This window comes from Haplochromis burtoni, unplaced genomic scaffold (genome assembly GCF_018398535.1).
Source record: "Haplochromis burtoni strain Fernald_Lab_line unplaced genomic scaffold, NCSU_Asbu1 Contig_102, whole genome shotgun sequence".
Classification (NCBI taxonomy): domain Eukaryota; kingdom Metazoa; phylum Chordata; class Actinopteri; order Cichliformes; family Cichlidae; genus Haplochromis; species Haplochromis burtoni.
Window position 1 is genome coordinate 1,431,650 of NW_024582463.1, and position 20,126 is coordinate 1,451,775.

The 20,126-nt window shown below is 42.2% G+C and overlaps 1 protein-coding gene across 2 annotated transcripts in view; it reads right to left on the reverse strand.

The window, feature by feature from the left end:
- The window catches only part of slc8a4b (solute carrier family 8 member 4b), a gene marked incomplete in the record, with an annotated part of 126,222 nt that overhangs the window by 58,365 nt on the left and 47,731 nt on the right, over positions 1-20,126 (reverse strand). For both annotated transcript variants that reach the window (XM_042223137.1, XM_042223138.1), the window contains 8 exon segments: positions 118-214; positions 3,832-3,984; positions 4,064-4,174; positions 7,293-7,706; positions 7,823-8,050; positions 8,145-8,297; positions 8,431-8,570; positions 9,662-9,925. In XM_042223137.1, coding sequence (XP_042079071.1) covers positions 118-214; positions 3,832-3,984; positions 4,064-4,174; positions 7,293-7,706; positions 7,823-8,050; positions 8,145-8,297; positions 8,431-8,570; positions 9,662-9,848 — 1,483 coding nt within the window.

Genomic DNA, 20,126 nt, shown 5'->3' on the forward strand with positions numbered 1-20,126 from the left:
AAAAAAGAAATCTGCCTCAGGAGCTGCAGATGACCTCTGCTATTTGAGCATCAGTTTCAATGACATGTTTATTGAAAATATGTCAGAAATTATTGTAGTCAGTGTTGTTTTTTTTACCTTTGAGGGTTTCTCCCGGCTTGAACAGCAGCGTTCCCTCTGCAAACTCATAATCTGAACCTGCGTTGGCCGTACCGTCCTCTGTGCGATAATCCACCTGCAGGAGATGGGAACACAGAGGAGTGATGGGGAGAGAGCAAAAAGAGTCGTCAAGATGAAACACAAGTGAGCAGATATGAAAAGGGCAGATAAACACAAAGGGAGAGGGGGAGTGCCAAACAGAGGGAGAGAGAGCGATAGAGAGGAGGACAGCAAAGAAGAGGCATTTGGGGAGATGAGGACAGAGGGTAAGAGAGAAGAAGAAAAACAGCTTCATTAAACCAAGCCCTCTGGTCAGAAACAGGCCGATATTAAAGACTTTGAAGATAACATAAGAAAACCTTCCGCGTATCCTGTCCTTTCTCTCTGTCCTTTCAACTGCTTTGTGTTAATTAACCCCCTCCTTCTTATTTAGACAACATTAGAACCCAAATATCTAAAATGCATTTAGTTCAAATGGCTTCAAAGCCATTTATTTCTGTTTGAAGGCAAAGCTGTGTCAGTCACTCGGTGCTGCTAGTGCTACTGAAGTCAATCCCTAGCCTCTGCTCTATTTTTAGTGCCTCATGAAATGTGTATAAGTGATATATTTTTAAATGCATCCAATGGTTGGATGATATTTTCGGGATTAAATTGAAGCTGGGTAATACTCAAGAGATTTTAAGATATGTGGATAGCTGATTTTTCCCATTTTAGACTGATGTGTGAGAAGTTATATCGTCACAGCCCGTGATTATATAAGAGCTGAGTTTCCTCTAATGTAAGATGCTCTATACTCTTTGAGCGCAAAATTGATGACATCTCGGACAAGCTCACAGCTCTCCAACGGGAGATTGAGAGACCAGTGAAGGACTGTTAGATCAACTGTAAAATATACATGCAGTTGTTCGCACTAAAGGAAAAACCACCATAATTTAATGCGGCTACCACCCTTACCCAACCCAGTTGCTTGTCATGTGGTTTAGGGTGTTGTGATGTGGATATGTATGTGCTCTCTGTGCAGAGGAGCTTGCTGATCTCCCACAAGGAGCCCAGAATGAGTAGAGGTGTCTTTTTCCCCTCTTGCCCATTGTATTGTACATTTGACAGTTTTTTCACTGCAGGTGTAAACTTTGCATGTGACAAATTGATTGAAGATAGATTGGGGTAGCTTATCAGTCAATCATGCTGCTTGGATGAGAATGACTGTTTTGGAGCTGTATGGGTTCAAATTAATGACTTAACACTACAGACGTGCCCTCAATAAGACCCCTAGTATCTGTATATAAGGGACGCATTTTAACTTATATTATATTTATCTTAATTTAACAGCTGAAATGACTGTTCAAACATTCACAGTGTTGCTAATAGTAACAAGTCCACTGTGATTCATCACCTGACTCGCAGAAAACACAGTTTGTCTTTTGTGAAATGCTAAACTTTGATGTTTTGCCAACTTAATCGAACCAAACTGTGACTCAAGACTTCAAACAATGATAATTATTTCAAGTTCACCCTCAACACCCTCAGCTAATAAAAGCTTGCTATCACACTAGCACCATGTACATATTGTAGCTACAAGCAGAGCTGCTAAGAGATGCTAATATCGCACTGTGCATGCTGGATGTGAAAACAGCCACAGTTTGCTAACACAGTTTTTCCACCATATCTGCTTAAAAGTTGATATTTTGATTAGAACTTGCTTCAAATGTTCAATCATAAACTGTATATAAACTTAGCACATAAAGTAAGTAAACATGATTTGGCTGATTATTTATTTGTTGTAACAATGTTTTCCCCGATGCTACATTTGTAAGGAAAATGCATTTGTAGGTTGAGCAGCAGAGTTGAGTATGCGGGTTGTGCCAAATATTCTCTGTCAACATCAACCAGCTTATTCTGCTACTCACTCTTGATTGTTGTCATTTATCGGATTGGGTGATTGCAGCCTGAAGAAGCAGGCAGCAATCACCCCCCGTTTATTATTCATTTAATAAACGGAGGCCTCAGTAGCATGTGGCACACCATACAGAGCCACAGCAGCCTTGTACATCCTCCTCATGCTGGGTCCTGCAAACCCTGGACGAGTGCCTTCAGTTCATATCTGCAGATGCCCACTTGGTAGCCTGTCTCTGCCATCACCTCTTTCATGGAACTTGACCTTCAATTTAGACCTTCAATTTCCTGGTTGCCTGGAAATGGTACTAGGGATCACTCCAAATAATGTTGCAGCTTAGTTTTGAAGAACACCAGCTGGAGGTTACCTGGATAGGGCACGGGGTCTATCCACATCAGCCAAACATGGCATGCTTGGATCAGACACCAAATGACCGCTTTAACAAGGTCCATGCTCACATGTGCTGCTAGTCAGGCACCTGATTATCAGCACCGGGGTACCAGGGTCAAAACAAGAGTCAAACGCAGAATAAACTGTTTGGCATTAGCATAGAAGATTTGGCAACTTTTTCAAAGATGCAACCCACATAGTCAACTCTTTTGCTCTTCCCCTACAACTGCATTTTTCTTAGAAATGTAGCACTTTTTAAAGCGAAATAAACAGGCTTTCCAACCGTATAAGAGTCATTGCCAAGAAGCATTAGAAAGAAGAAATAATTGGCAAACACAAATTTACTCAATTTTTGTGCAAAGTTAAAATAACAGAAACTCCGGATCTGTAAATTGAGTGGCAGAAGTGAACCTGCATTCTTGCAATGGCCACCAATGCAAGTCTTCCTGTATTGAAGTCTACATCAGTAAACATTTTCATTGAGTTGATCAGCTTACTCTTATCTTTAATGGTTATTTAATGCAGCATGATGTTCACATTTTGGTCCTTTTGAAAACAATGCTCGTGCTTGTGCTAACATTGCTAAATCTTTTAAAGGAAAAATCACTGTGTAGATGTTTTTGCACCTTTTCCTGTGCTTTAAAGCCTTTAGATAGCAATGTATGAGTGCAAAGTAAGTCGCTTTTAACTTTCATTGACCCAGCCATCGATACGAGGGAGCTCTCTGAGAATACCTAAATGACACGAATAATATTTCTTTTGTCTCTCGACTGCTCTGACATGTTTGCAAAGCATCCTTCAGCAGACGGCTGACTAAGGCCGTGCCACCAGCAGAAACTATGATCTCTCATCACAGTTTAATTTGTAAACAAGAAGAAGAATAAAGGAGAGCCAGCCTTGCGAAGCCAACGTAATAATGCTGAGCAGATCAGATATCATCCCACTGACAGAGACTCAGCGGGAGACTCTCTCATTCAGGGAGAGCTCTCATTCATAGCCAGCATTAAGCCACCATTAAGTCTGAGATCAATGAGCCTTTGCAAAAGGATGTGCGCTTTCTTTGAGTTACAACCTGAGCCAGAAACTAGAAATCTGGAGATGAAGGTGTTTTCTCTGGTGCCTCTCAGCTACTCTCCTCTGCCACCCACTTCTCTGCCTTTATCCAACCAGGAAAGAAAAACAAAGGTGCTCAAAGCCTCTGGAGGTGAGCACATGACACAAGATCTGCTTAAGATAGAAAAAGGTGTCAGGGAAGTCAGCCCACAGAATATTGTTGTTTTCTCTGCTGTCTGATTTTATTTGCATGAGACTCTGCAAGACTTGTTTCCCTTAAAGACAGGCTCACACACACACACACACACACACACAGTTTTATTATGATCTACTGTCCATCCCTCCCGTGCACTCACCTTGACAGTAACTCCGGGGTCACCTCCATGTCTGCCAACAGTCAGTTTCAGGGACCCACAGTTTTCAAAGCACTGATACAAAGAGGGTTCAAACTCAATCCTGATGGTGTGAGGGTCATCCTCCTGGGCCTGGGTCTCATGGCTGCTTACCACCTGAGAAAAAACACGCTCAAGGTTCCAGTAGCTTCAAATATAATATAATGGAGAAAGGCAAATAGAGTGCGTGCCTCACCTTGCGGGCCTGGTCAGCAGCGTGCTTCTTGAGGATGTTACCTGCTCCGATCATCATCCTGGTTGCCTGGATGCGGTAAAATGCTCGGCTCTTTTGCTGCTGCATTAGGACCTAATTAACAAACGCAATGAATCAATAAACCATTTCATGTTAATTTAATTTGCTGTGGCCCAAACAGCCATGCTTTTATGAAAGCAATCACTTTTAAAGAGAGAGCTACAATCTGAGAATTTTCTCCTGGGAGATCCTACACCGCCATAACTGAACTTCAACTCAGTGTCAAAGGTCAACAGCAGATTCCCTGACATTTCCAGAAAGATTGTCTGAAGACAGACAAACTAAATCAGTGCAATAATACTGACAAAGAGTCATTTAACGTAATAACTTCAGGCTTTGGTTGCTGGCTCTCTTCACTGCCAACTTTCATTCTAATGAGGTTTATCAATCTATAAGGAGCGATTTTAATAAAAACGTATGGCTCAATAGTGATGTATTATCCCAACGATCCACTAAATTGAAAATGAACAAAGTGGCCACTGTAGCTGAAAGATCATTAGACTAAATGTGGCCTCAGAGCCGAGAACGCTGCAATTTATTCAAATTTAATGGAAGTGAGCTGACAGAATGTTTATATCTGCATCTCTTTAGATAGAAGGAATAAGTAAGTGTTTAGTTAAGAAACTGATTTGGGTTTTTGCTGCACAAGATCACCCAGCTCCATATCCCATGACGGCAATTTAATTTTACATTCAGTGATTCATTATGACCGCAAGAACTGAAATTTAGCAAGTCAAGTTTAATCTACAGGGCAGCTGTCATTCTTATTTACAGCACGGACTGGAGGGAGTAGCTGCAGGGATAGGGAGGCCTGAAAGCAAACAAACCTCTGGGAGCTGACCAGTGCACATTTGGCCCGCCAAGCTCCTTCCCTCCCCTCCTTCAAAACCGAAACCAAAGACATAGAAATGAGTTGGAGAGGAGGCAAGGGAAGGAATTGGTGGGAAAGCAGAGAAAGGGAGAGCAGCAGAGACTTGGACAGCTTCTACAGCTGAAATGTGTGTGCTGCATAAAAAAGAGGAATCTCTAATGAGCCAGTTTAATGATTACTCCCCATAAAAGTTAAACATTTTAATAAAGTGTGAGCAACTGCTATAACAGAGAGGAGTATGGGTGTGCGCTGACAGCTAAAATGTAGTTACAAAATGCCAAATTTAACTATGAGTTAAATTTTTGAACAATTTTTGCTTAAGGTATCACAACCAACACATCACAAATCTAAATTCTCCCCAAAAAATATTAACTTGAGGCCCGCTTAAGTTCTTCAGCAAAGCATTTAACTACATCTCTTTAAAGATTAAATCAATCGCTGAGAAAAAAAAGGCAGCAATGTTACCGCAAGTCAATATTTTTAAGGCTTCCAGGGTCCAGAACGGGCACTCACGTTAATATATTTAGCTTTCATGTAACTTACCGGGCAAAAAATCACCTGGATGGCAGAGGGGTGAAGGTTTTACTGGTGTCAGTCAAGCCAACAGACAGCTTCCACTCAGTACACTGGTTTAATCAACACTTTATAAAACAGTTTTACTGTGTGTTAAGCTGAGAGAGACTGAGATAATGTGCTGATGCTCAGCCAACTCAATTAACCAGTCGCTAATGTTTTTAGTTTATGTGAACATGCTATTGGTTTGATTGTATGAGACTGCCGTAAGCGTTATAGATTTTCCTCTTTGTAACTTTGTACTGTTTCCTCGGGGAACTGCACCTTCCTCTACTTTCAAAGTCACACTGAATGTGTCATAGCACCATTTCTGAGTCATTATCACCCTCAGAAGAGTAACATATGGAATGTGACTCAAGTTTGCTCGTGTGCTACTGGTTTAGATAGATGGAAATTGATTGAAATAATGATATGTCAAAAGCCTAAGAATTAAAGAATGGAAGTGAGAGAACTATTGAAATTTTGCTATTGCTATTAGCTTTTGGTTGCTAGCTTTTATCTTTATGTTTACTAGCACCTCCAAAACTTCCTCATACCAGCACATACATATCTCATCGTGTGCTACTGGTTTAGATAGAAAATCTGGAAATTGATTGAAATAATGATATGTCAAAAGTCTAAGAATTAATGAATGGAAGTGAGAGAACTATTGAAATTTTGCTATTGCTATTAGCTTTTGGTTGCTAGCTTTTATCTTTATGTTTACTAGCACCTCCAAAACTTCCCCATATCAGCACATACGTATCTCATCTTTCATTGTCTAAATGAAATCAGTCTCTTTGTAATCTTCTGTAAAACTACAACATTTCTAGTGGAAATTATTTTCAACAGAAACTAGGGGGGGCATGCTTTACAGCTTATGCTAGCCTGAGTTAAGCTAATCACGCCTCTGTTTGTAACACCGCAAAACTTAACTTGATTTAACAAGTTGTCAAAGTTGATTTAAAAAAGTATTAATAGGGGTCATGATATATTAGCATTGATGACAATCATGGCATCTAAAATGAATCAGTACTTACAGATAATAATAATAATAATAAGATATTAATACTGAGAATATTCCAGCATTAACAACTATTTTTTGACACTCTAATATACAGTCAATGGCCATGTCATTGAATACACTTTGCTAGTCTTAGGTTGGACAACAACAACTTGTTCAAAACATTCCTCAGAGATTTTGGCCCATATAACATAATAATAGCATCACACATTTGCATCCATCCCAAAGATGCTCTATTGGATTGAGATATCTGGAGACTGTGAAGACAATTTGATTACAGTGAACTCATTGTCATGTACAAGAAAGCGTTTTGAGACCATTTGAGCTTTGTGACGTGGTGTGTTATCCTACTGGAAGCAGCCAGCGATCATAATGGAAAGGACATAGTCAGCAACAATCCTCAGGTAGGCTGTGGTGTTAAAACAATACCATTTGATTGGCTGATTGGATATTTGCATTGAGTAGTTGAACAGGTGTACCAAATGGGATGGCCAGTGAGTGCAGATGATGTTGTACTGGTTATTAGGCTGTATACCATGTATAAGAAGGCAAAAGTGTATAGCTACTACTGTTTTATAAAATCCTGCTTATTATCAAATGCCAATGAACCTGTTCTTTGTATATGGTTTTAAAAAGTTATTTGAATCGTGATAATCGTGTGGTGGAAATCTGATATAGTCATGACTTCCAGAGCTTAGACATCAATGGGATTGGGTGCTGCTAACCTGATAATTAGCCATCTCAATCAGCTGCTCCATGTCTTTATCCGGGTGCCTCTGCTTCAGCTCCTTTAGCGTCCTTGCCATGTCCCTCCTAGCCTCGTCCTCATCGTCCTTTGCTCCTCCATCCTCCATCATGCCTCCATCCATCCCGCTGTGACAGTTCAGCGCTATCTGTCCGTCCAGCTCCAGCATGTCCATCTTGGTGAAGCCCCCTGGACCCAGCACTCCACCCCCTCCTCCTCCATCCATGCCTAGCCCTCCATCAGCCCCACCCTCTGTCTCAATAATGATTCCCCGATTCTTGTCGGCACGGTAACGCTTGCGGACATACTTGTAGAAGAGAAGGCGGCGGTCGGCCACCCAGGCCTGGACCACGCAGAGTGGGAAGTAAAGGAAAGTAAGCACTGCCTCCCACACCTGAATGAGAGAAGAGATGTGATTAAAAGCGTTTCTGTTTTATTCTCCTCCTCTTATTTCATCCCAGTGATTTCTTTCTTTAAACTTCAGCAGTTTTTACATAAAACTGTCCTCACCTCCACCTCTCCAGGGGAAAAGACACTCAGAATCAGGTAGAGCCAGATGTAGGCGAAGATACTCCAAGCCGCCGTGACAAAAAACACCCGAAGGTGTTTGATTTTGCGCGTTTCTCCGTCGGGGACCACATACACACACAGAGCGATGATGACGAACATATTGAAGGCGGCGCTGCCCACAATGGTGCTGGGACCTAGATCACCAGCCTCAAAACCGTGACCGCACACCTGCAGTTGGAGGTGAAAATAAGATTACTGTCTTTCCATTACATTCTCTATCAGTTAATCTGACGTGTAGCCTGCAGGCTCATGTTGCACTGACCTCAATAACAGACAGCAGTATCTCAGGGGCACTGGAACCCAAGGCCATTAGAGTGAGATTAGAAACAGTCTCATTCCAGATTCTCACGGTGGCTGTGGTGGTCTCACCATTCGACTTCTTTATGGTGATCTCCTTCTCTTGGGAGGTTATCACCTGGAGTGGAGAGGGCGTAAAGAAAGAAATAATATTGGATTTATTAGTTTTATACAGGTTACCTATTAGTGGTCTAATATCAGTAACTTATAGTGCAATCTAATAACAATTCAAAGAATATTCATTGACTTACCTCTATAGAAGACATGAACCGGTCCGCTATAATGCTCATGCCCAGGAACATGTAGATGAGTGCTACAAAGTAAACAATGGCTCGTGCCACTTTATCTCCTACAGAGGGGTTCTGAGGGTTCCAGACAGGCAGCACCACTCCTGCAATCAAAAGAAAAGATAAAGGTGGAAAAAGGTCAAATCATTTTTCAGCAATATCACAGGGAATATTTGGTTGCAACAGAGTTGTGTAATCATTCTCCGCCTCTCTAATCCTATAAAGCCTGCCACTGTGAGCATGTTGTGGACACCACAGAGGCAGCATAACCTCATTAAAGATTATTGTAAGTGGGAAATTTTCTATATGGTCTCATTTGTCCTACTAAAACTTAGTGGAACTGTTAAAGTTAATGAAAGCATGAAAACTTACCCCAAAGTGATCAACGTTCTAGATTTGTGGCATTAAATTGACATATTTCACTTTTAACTCACCGGTGGCACATTTTTGCTCATCTGGCAGACCTTTCTGATGCCTGATGTGACACTGTCGTGAATATTCTCCTGACTTTATTTCACTTTCATAGACCATTGACACCTAGCAAATATGTCCCTTCAATGTTACTTGCACATCTGGACAGGACATATGGAATGGACGATGCTGTTATAAGAAGTTATACTACTTGGTTTAGAATAATTAAGTGGTGTCATAAGAGAAATACACAATACTGTGCAAAACATTTGCGTCATGCCTCATTTTTTAATATTTTGCTAAGAAAATGTGCAAAAGTATATAAAACAACAGCACAGTTCATGCGATTCTAACAAGCTCGACGGTTATAGTTCTGCTTTAGTTCTCCAGGCTTCTAGAAGGACATCCAATGCTCTTCTTTGGCTGCTGGCTGCTTTTTGTTCTGTTCACTGTCAGGATGATCCGACACTGCTTCAAAAATGTTGAGCTCCATACGCTGAGGCGGTGTTCCCTAGCATGTTAATACTCCATAATCAGCGAAGGAGAAAATGTGTTGAAATGTGTTGAGTGTCAGGCTGATCGTCATGTTTATCGGTTCGCCTGATTGCAAAAACTTGGCTGGTTCACAGGCAGCCAAACTAGAGGCGTAACCCATTTTATTGAACCCTCTCAGTTCACTGCACTCACTGAGAGGTTTACATGCAGAAGTCTAATCATGTCAGTGCTTCTTTACTTCTTTACAGTGCTTCTTTCACATTAAACTGCAGTTTTCTCACAGACCCACCTTCCTGACAGGGGTCTCCACCAGAGGAACAGTTTTTCTTTCCGGCACCCGCACTGACCGATCCAGGGCATGACAGCAACAAAAAGAAGGAGAGAAGGAGGCAGAGAAGGAAAGAAGAGGGAGAAAAGTGGAAAGGGCGGAGTGAGTTGAGAGAGGACGGAGGCTTAGACATGGCTGCCGGAGCCATTTCTGCTGATGTGGACCTTCACTGGACTCTACCGAGTTGTGCTCTGGGTCAGCTCAGTGTAGGTCGATACCTAAAACCTGGAGACAGACAGAGAAAGGGTGGATTAAGTACTCTACTGTTCATTAACACCTATTTATGAATTTTCACACAAACTGTTTCAGTTCACTTAATTGTATTCAGTATGAAAACAACTGTTAGGTGTCTTCAATTAAAATGTTCTGAAATCCTGCGCTGTGTTTCATGTGAGGAAAACAGCTCAGGTGAGCTGTCAGCGAAACCTTATATGTGTGACGACTTTTTTTCTTCCTAGAAGTCAATAGAACATAGTTGCAAAGTGCTTTACAATGCATTTGAACAGATACAATGAAATGAAAAAGCAATAAAAGCAATAATGGAAAGTCATTACTTAAAGAGAAGTTTAAGAAAGAGTCTGTAGAAGTGCTGTAAATGATGATGCACTTGTAGCCAGCATCTGTAATCAAGTTAAAACAATAAAGCTGAAGCAGATGTAGCCAGCTGGAGCTGCTCGGGAACCCAGATGAAAAAAATCAATCACTACAGAACAGTCAATAGCAGCTTCGAAGCAAAGCAGACAGTAAGAACTTGGAGATTGTTACACAGTTACGTGTTCCATTGCTAAAATATGAATACAAAAACTCTATTTTGATAATCAATAATTAACAAAAGCACCCTTGGCAAACTGCAATCACAGACGATGGTTGTGCTTTTATGAGAACACAATCAATTCTAGTCAGAATCAGTCCTGGAGAAATCCACAGGGGACGTTTTCATTGCAGGAAAAGAAATCAGTAACTTTTGTGTCTCTTTCACATCGTGCTTGGCTTGTTTGCTGTCTGTCTAGTACAATGATCAGCATGCTCCGTGTATCCCTACCATCAACAAATTGGCTGGTTCATTTACTCTTTTAAAGACACCAGTTACAGTGGACAGAGTGGATGGCCCCAGAATAACTAACATCCAGGGTCCTTTAATAAAACTGTTCTACAGACTCTGTTCTGCATTAAACAGTCAAATCTTATATGAGCTCTTAGCTACGGCGCAAGTTACTTTTTTCAGGAATTGGTGGAGACCAAAACAGAGCTAAAATCTAAAATACTTAATTTAATAAGTAGATAGCCCCAAAGAAGAAATGTTTGCCTTGCCAGGTTTGCAATGTGACATTGTGTCATTGCTGTTTACTGTCTCTACACTGCTCTGCATTTAATCATTCTTCTCTCACCCACAGCCAGTTGTGCCCCGCCCTGACACTGGTTCTGTTGGAGATTTCTTCCTGTTAAAGGGGAGTTTTTCTGTCCTACTATCACCAAGTGCTTGCTCATATATAGGGGTGGTCTGATTATTGGGGTTTCTCTGAATTATTATAGGGTCTTTACCTTACAATATAAAGTGCCTTGTTGTGATTTAGGGCTATATAAATAAAACTGAAGTGCATTAAATATCTCTCGCCAAAATGGATCAATCCATCCCTGCGGGTTTAAAGATTGCAATTTCACACCCTGCTATAGAAGACCGAACAAATAAAACTCTGAATTTGAATGTAGAAACATTCAGCACTGATTCCTTTAAATTTGGGCATTCTCCATCGATTCTTTCTGTTTCCACCATTGGCCTTGATTGTAGTCTTTCATGTGTGAATCTTGAATCTTTACACGCAAGTTACTGCAATATTTAAAACAAAGAGCAGCTTTAAATGCCGCTCTTTGCTGCACATTTCTCTGGCAGCAAACATAAGCTAAGCTGGAAACAAGCAGTCGACAGCAGAGATACAACAGCAATCTGTTTTTGTGACGAGGAGTACAAGTGACTGTTCAGCGTGAACGGTTTGTGAGGGAAAATGCACCAAAACAAAGGGAAGCGAAATGGTTTGACCAGGCAGCGTTAGGTCAAACAAGTGCAAACGGTCATGGAGACAGACACGCACACATGCACCAATACACAAAAAACACCCAAATGCACAAACTGTGTCAAGCACCCTCATGGTGCAGAAGTTCCTGGCCTCGTACTGACATCCTCTCAAGCAAACACAAACACGCTCCACTCTCTGGGTTAGTCCAATCTGGACAAATAAAAACTGCTGACCCTGTTTTTACACACACACCTATGCACACACAGCCGTGGTTAGTCATGAGTCGTGACATTAGCGTCAAGTTGCTGACCCTGTCTTAATCTATCTTCCAGGGTCTCGCCGCTCTGACAACAACATGTCACTTTAAGTCACTTCTCTCCTCCGCCGTCTTCTTCTAACGCACCCTTTTCTTTTTCAGTATTTATTTTTTGTCCCTTTTAACCAAAAATGACTTCACTCCTGCATTGCAGCATGCTTGGTTTTGTTTTCAGTGGTCACATCTCAGGATTATGTTTAGAAATCATGTACGTCCTCCTGGTACTAAAATGTGTTTTGGCAACTCTGTGCACACGTCTCCAGGGAGGCATAAGATAATCTGAGGGTCTTTATCTTGGTTAGGCACGCAGTCATTGCATTAGACGTGAATATACTTCAAACTTGCACACCTATGCGTTCTTCTGCATTGAAACAAAGTTCATGCATTACCCATAATACACTTTGACCACTGACAGTTTGATTCGGGTGTGTTATGCATGTAAAACCTATCGTAGCCTTGAGCAGATAGCCTCAAGCAGAGATGAGATATTGGGGAAGCTCACTTTTTTGTGCACTCAAACTTTTTTTCAGTTTCTACTTGTAGTCTTCAGCACCGACTCCTTGCGGCTGTTTGTCAGACTTCACACCACTCCCTCTGGAGCAACAAAAAGCTTTTTCTTTTTTAAAATTTGTTCACAGGCTTAGATAAAAGTCTCTGTTCAGATCTGCATACATTCATGTGCAAAATCCTTTAACTCCCTTTATCATTTCTGCTTCATAATGTCCTTTTGTGTTGCAATACGCCGTGCGCCCAGAGCCCTGGAGGCTCTCAGTTCTCGGGCACTTCCTGCCTTGCTCGTTAGTAATCCAGCCTTCAGCATGTGACTTTTCACCTGTGGGCCTACAGCCACGCGGCAGTGATAAACGGAGACAATCCTCATAGCCTCCCATGTTAAATGGTCCAAGTTTACAACGTTAAAAGCATGCACATTCATTGCATGTTAGGACTTCCAACTCCTCCAGGCAGGAGATAAGCTAGCAGGCTAACAACAGCACAAACAGGAGTAGCTCACATCAGCAGCTGTCTACAGATTTCTGACAACATATGAAAATATGAAGATAAATTTCTATTCAGTAATAGTGAGTGGTATATTTTTGTTTCTAGATTTTTCACAGTAGTAGTTGGATCATTTTAAATCATAATCATCGCGTTGCTGCTGAAAAGGTCCCTAAAGTTCATTTCTGATCCTTTATTTCCTGTTTTCCTCTTACTTGCTTGATCTCCTTTTCCATCTCCCTCTCAGCTTCATTGTCAGTCACCCACGCCTCCTGCACCCTCATGTCTCCAAGTCAATGTCCTGTTGTCCTCTGTCTCTCTCTCTCTCTGCCCACATGGACTGTCACCACTTCACGTCTCAAGCACCTCTCAATATCCCCCGCTCAACCACTCTTTCACACCTCCTTTTAGTTCAACATCCCCTGCTCCATCCTGATCGGTAAACAAATCTAAAGCTGTTACAGCTTAAAATATCTACACAGTTCATGCTGGTGCAAACACTGGTAATGGAGGGAATTATGGGTAAAAAAAGTCCCTTTAGTTTTCTATAGATTTCAGCTCTATATGTCTGGTGAGAGCCTCTGAATGGGCTTTCACAAACACAAACGCAGGGGCTAAATGTAGAAATAAACGGCTGTGGCTTTATGTAGCCGTAGCTGAAGCTTACCAGCTCGATTTGTGTCAAGGTTCTTCTAATTTGTATTGAGGTACTTTTGTACTTTAAAAAACGCTATTAGCCTTTTCCAGGGCTGAGTCGAGATGCTTTCTAATTTAAGGAGCAACCTTTAAGTGATAATGTGCAAACAGAGATGTCGGCACACAGATGAGAAAAGGAAGGATGAGCAGAATAATAGGAGATTGTACCGACTAAAGTAGGACCCTAAGAACATGTAACCCTCAGTCATCTTTATTACACCAGGAAAAAACACATTTATTGTTTGTTTTCCCAAAAGTTGTCCACTTAATGTTTATTACAAGGGGCTTTGTTCGTAAGACCTAATACAAATTACTGGAGTATAAGCAGAGGAAAAATCGCATTTTTATTGTGTTAGTCGGATTTTCCTCGAGGCTTGAGGCCAAGTCCAAGGCTCCGAATGACTTCTTAACCCTGGTGCTTGTGTTTGTGCTGCATTTGTTCCTTATTCCCTCAAGACTTCGTGTAAGAACTGAATCATTCTGACTTATCACACACACAAAATGACCTCTTCTGACATAAAAGCAATGTTTGTGTGTGTGTAAATTAGAATATCAACACATGCACTGGCACAGAGACAAATACTCGGCTGCGCTGATTCACACACAAGCACAGACACACTCCTGCCAAATAGCTTTTTCTGCTTTCACTCAAGCCGACAGGTGTTCGTGTGAACTTAGGAATGTGTGAAAATACCAGTAAATTTGAACATTGTTTGATGCTTGTTGCAAGTGTTGGACGCCACAGCAATTACAAGGATGAAAGGACTACATGGTCTACATTTTTCATTAAATGCCATTCAGTGTTTGCACACTTTGTAATCAGTTCTCTTTACAGGGATTCAGCGTGCAGCGGTAGACTCTGCTGTTCCTCCAGACTGCCTTTGTACATACATTTTTTTTTTTTTGCCTGTCCCGTTTGGCTCTTTTGCCATCAGAATTATTGTCTAAAGGCGAAGAAAGATGCCCAACGGATTTACTTTACCAAATGGACCATCCCAGCCTTGCCGTAATGGTCTATTTGATTCACCTTTTATTGTTTATTTTATTTTTTATTTTCACTTGCTAGATACGGGACAGACTTGAATGAGGAAAAGAAAAGGGAGAAAGGAAGAGGGGGAAAAACAGCAGAGAAGAGGGACGGGGAAAAACAACTAAATAAGCAGACAAAAAAAATACATTTATCAATCACCTGGATCACCTGTTGAGAAGAAAAAAGAAAACAAGCAGAAGAAAACGAGAGCAATAGAATAAACAACATCACGATGATATATGGGAATATGACAGTAAATACTAAATATTAAACATTATTGTGCAGCACATAAGATCAACAGAACACAGTGTGCTTTGAGGTAGGAGCCAAAAAGGGTGTAGTTTGTGGGTGTGATCACCCGTGTGTACACCTGTGAGCATGGACGCGCTTGTTTTTTTAAAAGGTTCCTTCATGTAATGATCTGCTAGAGGGTGTGGGGGGGCCACAGCCCCGTCCTCCAGGGCATGAAGCAGGTATGGAGGAGATCAAAACTCCAGACATCCAGAGGCCCCCAGAACACAAGAGACCAAGGAAGACCAACAGAGGGGCAGCCGCGCCACTGTCCCAGAAAGAGCTGAGGAGAGTCCCAGATGAGGGCTCACTCAGCAGCCGCGGAGCAGAAGCCAGGGGGAGTTGCAGTGACGCGCCCGTGAGCTCCGCCGGCAGCCAGCCGTGCCTGAGTGACCGAGCCTCCGAAGTGGCCCGAGCAGCCCCAGGCTCCAGGCCCCGATAAGCGGCCGCCAAGGAGTGAGCCGGTGTGTACCTGGACGCCCATCCCCAGACACAAAGAACCACCAAGCACCGATGTCTGAGGGAGTCCGCCACTGGCAGGGGAAGTGGTGGTGGGGGGAGATAGGCCTCCAAACCTTGGAGGGCCTGAGATGTCCCCAGAGAGGTGGCGTCTGATACCCAACCTGACATATAGACACAGACATACAGGCACACACAGACACAAACATCCATTCCCACCCTCATGCTCTCATATGCACTTACTCCACACTCAACCAACGTGGAGACAGACATAAAGAGACGCTGTACACACGATCACACTCCCCAAGCGTACTCTACGAACCGGGTCTAGGTACCCTTGCCCCTGGAGGGGGGAACTGCACCCAGACCCAGGTGGTGTTACCCTTTTCCCTGCGGTGGGGAGAGGCAGACCGCCCCGACTCCGCAGCAGCAGGGAGGCCCCACACTCCAGACCGCAGTCGGACGGCCAACTCCTCCTCCTAGCCCCCCCGCTCCAGCAGGTCGCAGAGAAGGGGGTGAGAGAAGACTCCAAACCTCCCTCCACCCGCTCATTGTAGTGTTGATGCATGTGTGTTCTAAGGTGCATTTAAAACCCAGGAGGGCATGGAGCTACCTGCCAGAGAGCAGCAGGTAAGCGCATAGGTCCCTCCTGCTAGCCCTCAATGTCTACGTGTATTTAAAATTGAGAGGTGGGCAACGACGCCAGGGGTGAGGTGTACACCCTGTGTACATACAAAGAGTTGATACAATCAGGTGTAACCACAAAATTTTAAAGGTGACTGTAAACACTGTAACACCGCCCACTGCTTTGTGCAGTCCTCTTTTAGAAGCTGAACATTTTTCTGTCACATCTGAGATCTTGAAACCAGACATAATGAGCAACGGGTGGATCTGACTGAGAAAACAAATGGTAGTGACCTCTTTGTCATTTATTTTACTCCAAGTGGGCACAAAATGTATAAAATGAACATCATGTTGCACTGAGTAAGACTTCAAACTAGTAACAGAGATCATAAACCAGTCAAGAAAGTGTTTACTGATGGATGAAAGGAACCAAAGCCATTTTCTCCTTGACTTCTACACGACTTCTTTTTGCAGCCAATGAAGTCGCCCCCTTCTGGCCATTAGGAAATTTTATATAAATCTCACTTTTCAGACCCGGAAGCTATATCCATCCATGGATTGAACTACCAACCTTGTGGTTAGCGGATGACCTGCCTTACACCCAAGCCAGAGGTACACTGCCATGACCATCGTCTTCATGCAATAATTTGCAACCGGGTCAACTCTTTTAGCGATACAATTGTACAATCTACAATTTGAAACAAGCAAACAACACAGTTCCTGTTCTATACTACAATCAGACAGATCTAAGCAGATACACCTGTTGTTCGTTCTTTTTGCCGCTTAACTATCAGAGGACAAAATCAAACCACAGGGATGGACAACTTAACCAGCTTTAAGTAGAGAGACTGGAAGATTAGATGAAGGCAGACAGCTTTCGTGTTCACACCCTCTCTAAAGCACGTCACAAGCTTCAGCCCGCTTAATGGAAGCAGCGAGACAATTGACTATGATTGTCGATTCGCATCAGCTGTCTTTTGTTGATCTGCCTTTTTTGACAGAGCACATCACAACAAATAGATGCACATGCACACGGACGGACACAGACACTGTTGTGTTAGGAACAAACGACATTTGATTCAACCGGCTGTACTGGTGTCAAGCTCCCCTTCTCTTCAGTTCTAAAATTCCTTATTTTCACATAGCTAACACAACCCCAGCTAAACACACCACATAATATTTTGTTTAAATAATGAGCCAAAGTGGTATGTCATCAAAAGCAGCCGTGAGAAAAGGTGCTTTGCTGAAATGTGATGCTTAATATGTTGCTGCTCGTTCAGATAAAAGCTTTATACAAATACAACACAGAAGTGGCTAGACCCAGATTTATGTACTCTCTGAGGACTGCAAATATGCATTTCATTGCATTCTCTATTTGCTATCTCCCTTTAAATCCCAGGTCATGTCTTGGTTTTATGGCACCGCTGTGGTGTGTGCTTTTTTGAAGGTTAGAAAGAAAGCCGATGTGTGGTATGTAGATAGAAATATTACTTGTCAGGATGGGCATTTTTATCTTCTCATCTCTTGCTACCTTTATTATGCCACCCCTCCAGACTTTGTCTCGTCCGCATCCTCCTTGTTATTAACTTTTACTCGCTGTTCATATAAACAGCTTCATTCTCTTTCTTGCCAGACCTGAGGCTTGCAGCTATAATTATTGTTAAGCATGCAATTTATATACTGAACTCAGTTTCTAACGCTATCAACAAAGTCGCCCTACCATGAATGATGTCAACGTAAAGCTAAACCACAGTGCTGTTTAAAGGTTAGGGTCACAGTTAGCGACATCTATCTGCACCTTAACTACTTGAGTGTTAAGGGGGGCGTAAGACTATAAGATTTTAATTATACGTTTAAAAGAAAAAATGGATGTGGATACTAAACATATATAACTTCAGAAGAAGCCTTATCGTGCAGAATGAGACCTCCTGGTAGGTTTTCGTTCAAAAGATCTGGAGTTGGTTAGTTAGTTAGGATAAATCTGCCTTTATCTTCATTAGGACTGAATATAAAAACAGATCCATTTTCTGATATTTTCTTAAATCTGATAAGCCTTAAGCCTTTGTTGCAGATCTTTCTGGTATTGCTGACTGTATCTCCTTTCAGTCTGAATTTCACATTTGTGCATTCTCCAAAAATGGAGTTATATACAAACCAATGCTAATATTATTGAATCTCACTTTTCACAATCTTTTTCACCTCTTGAATCTATTCTTTCATTTTGTCTCAAACAAAAGTGTCCTCACTTCTTCACAAAGAATGACAAAGAGCAAGAAGAATCCACCATAACTTGGTCTATTTCTTTAGAGTATTTGTGTTTATGGTTGTATGTGCATGGATTGAACTCTGCAAATTAACTGGTGCCGTGCTGTGCTGTGCGCCAGAGTTTACTGGGTGTAAATGGGTGCGGTGTAAATATTGTGTTTGTGTGAAAAATAAAATGCATGCATGACTGATTATTGGCTGAGTCAAGTTCAAGGCTTGCAGGGAAAGAGGTAGAGGGGGTTTGGCGGCAGGGTGGAGGGGTGACGTGGCAAGACGGGGAAGTATGCAATAAGACCGAGAGGCGAACCCAGGAGGTAGTGGTCACATTGGCCTGAGGGACATGTTGCTAGAACAGCTTGGTTTCTCGGTAAGGACAAGATTAAACGTAAAATGAGGATGACGCAAGTGGGGAGCAGGGGGGTGGAACGGAAGAGGAGAAAGCAGAAAAGCGTGCAGGGTAATAAAGATGATAACCCAAGAAATGAGGAGAGGAGATGAAAAGAGATGTAGAAAGTCGTGGAGAAAGAGAAGCAGAGTGTGTGTGGCTCCGAGATTACAGCTATCGAGTGGCTGAAGAGCTCATGGGATGCATAATTAGGCAGATTTAAGGGCAATAGTGAATGTGCCCTACTGGGCCATGGATACAGCTGTCCAAGCATGTTAGAGAATGTTGTAAAGTGCTCCACATTCTCCAGAGCATGGTGCAGATTTTAAAGTGATAGTAATGCACGCTGAATGGAAAGAAGGGACACAGGAAGCCTCTAAATAACTTTATAAGTCACCGTAAAGTGTTGCACATGCTTCAGCGAGCTTTGGATTAAAGAGCCGTGTGTCCGTGTATCTGTATTTCCAAAGAGGATAATGACTGGAAGCTAGCCATTAAATCCATATTCTGGGTTTTGCAGTGTTATATTCAACTCAATGCATTTATAAAATAAATGTATGATTCAAGCTCGGATCGGAGGAACTGTAGCTGTGATTGAGGACGGTGCATCCACAGAGAGAAATGCTGCATCAAAAGTATTTGCAATGCTCACAAATGCATCCCACCGGATCTTACCTATTCCTCACCCGCCTTCAGTTGAGGAGAATGACACGAAAACTTGTAACAGTGAATATCTGAAGGCAGGTCACTACAGACCTGTAATGCGAAAAAGGTGTAAACAGTTAGCCAATTATTTCTTGAAGCGGGATCTCAGCAAAACGACAAACACTGAATATGTATTTTTAAAATCAAATGCAGATGGAGACGCGTTTATCTTTGAAGTTTATCTGCCCAAATACTTCACAGGCCAACAGCTGCAGGCGTTCAGGAGAGTTTGTTAGTAAGTCGCTAAGGGTGTGCATGTGTGTGTGTGGTCAGTACTCGTCTGGTCACTCAATGTTTCTCCTTACAGGAGTGTGCTCAACATCGAGCGGCCTTAGGCTTATCCATCACCCTGAGGACAAACGCACACTTTTATACACACAATCTTGTTTTCATGACTTCAGAGGACATTACATTGACTTATATTCATTGTCTGTTGAGCTGCTTGAACCTGAACCATGTCTACTTAACTTAACCTTAACTGAAATCTATTCGTCCTGAACCTTGAAACATGTCTTCACCTTAGAATTTAATGGTTTGTACTATGGGTGTTTGGCTTTTGTCCCCGTTAAAGATGAGTCCCCAGAATGAGACAAACACATTTAGGTCCCCACAATGTAACTAATACCTGCGCTCACACTGGCACA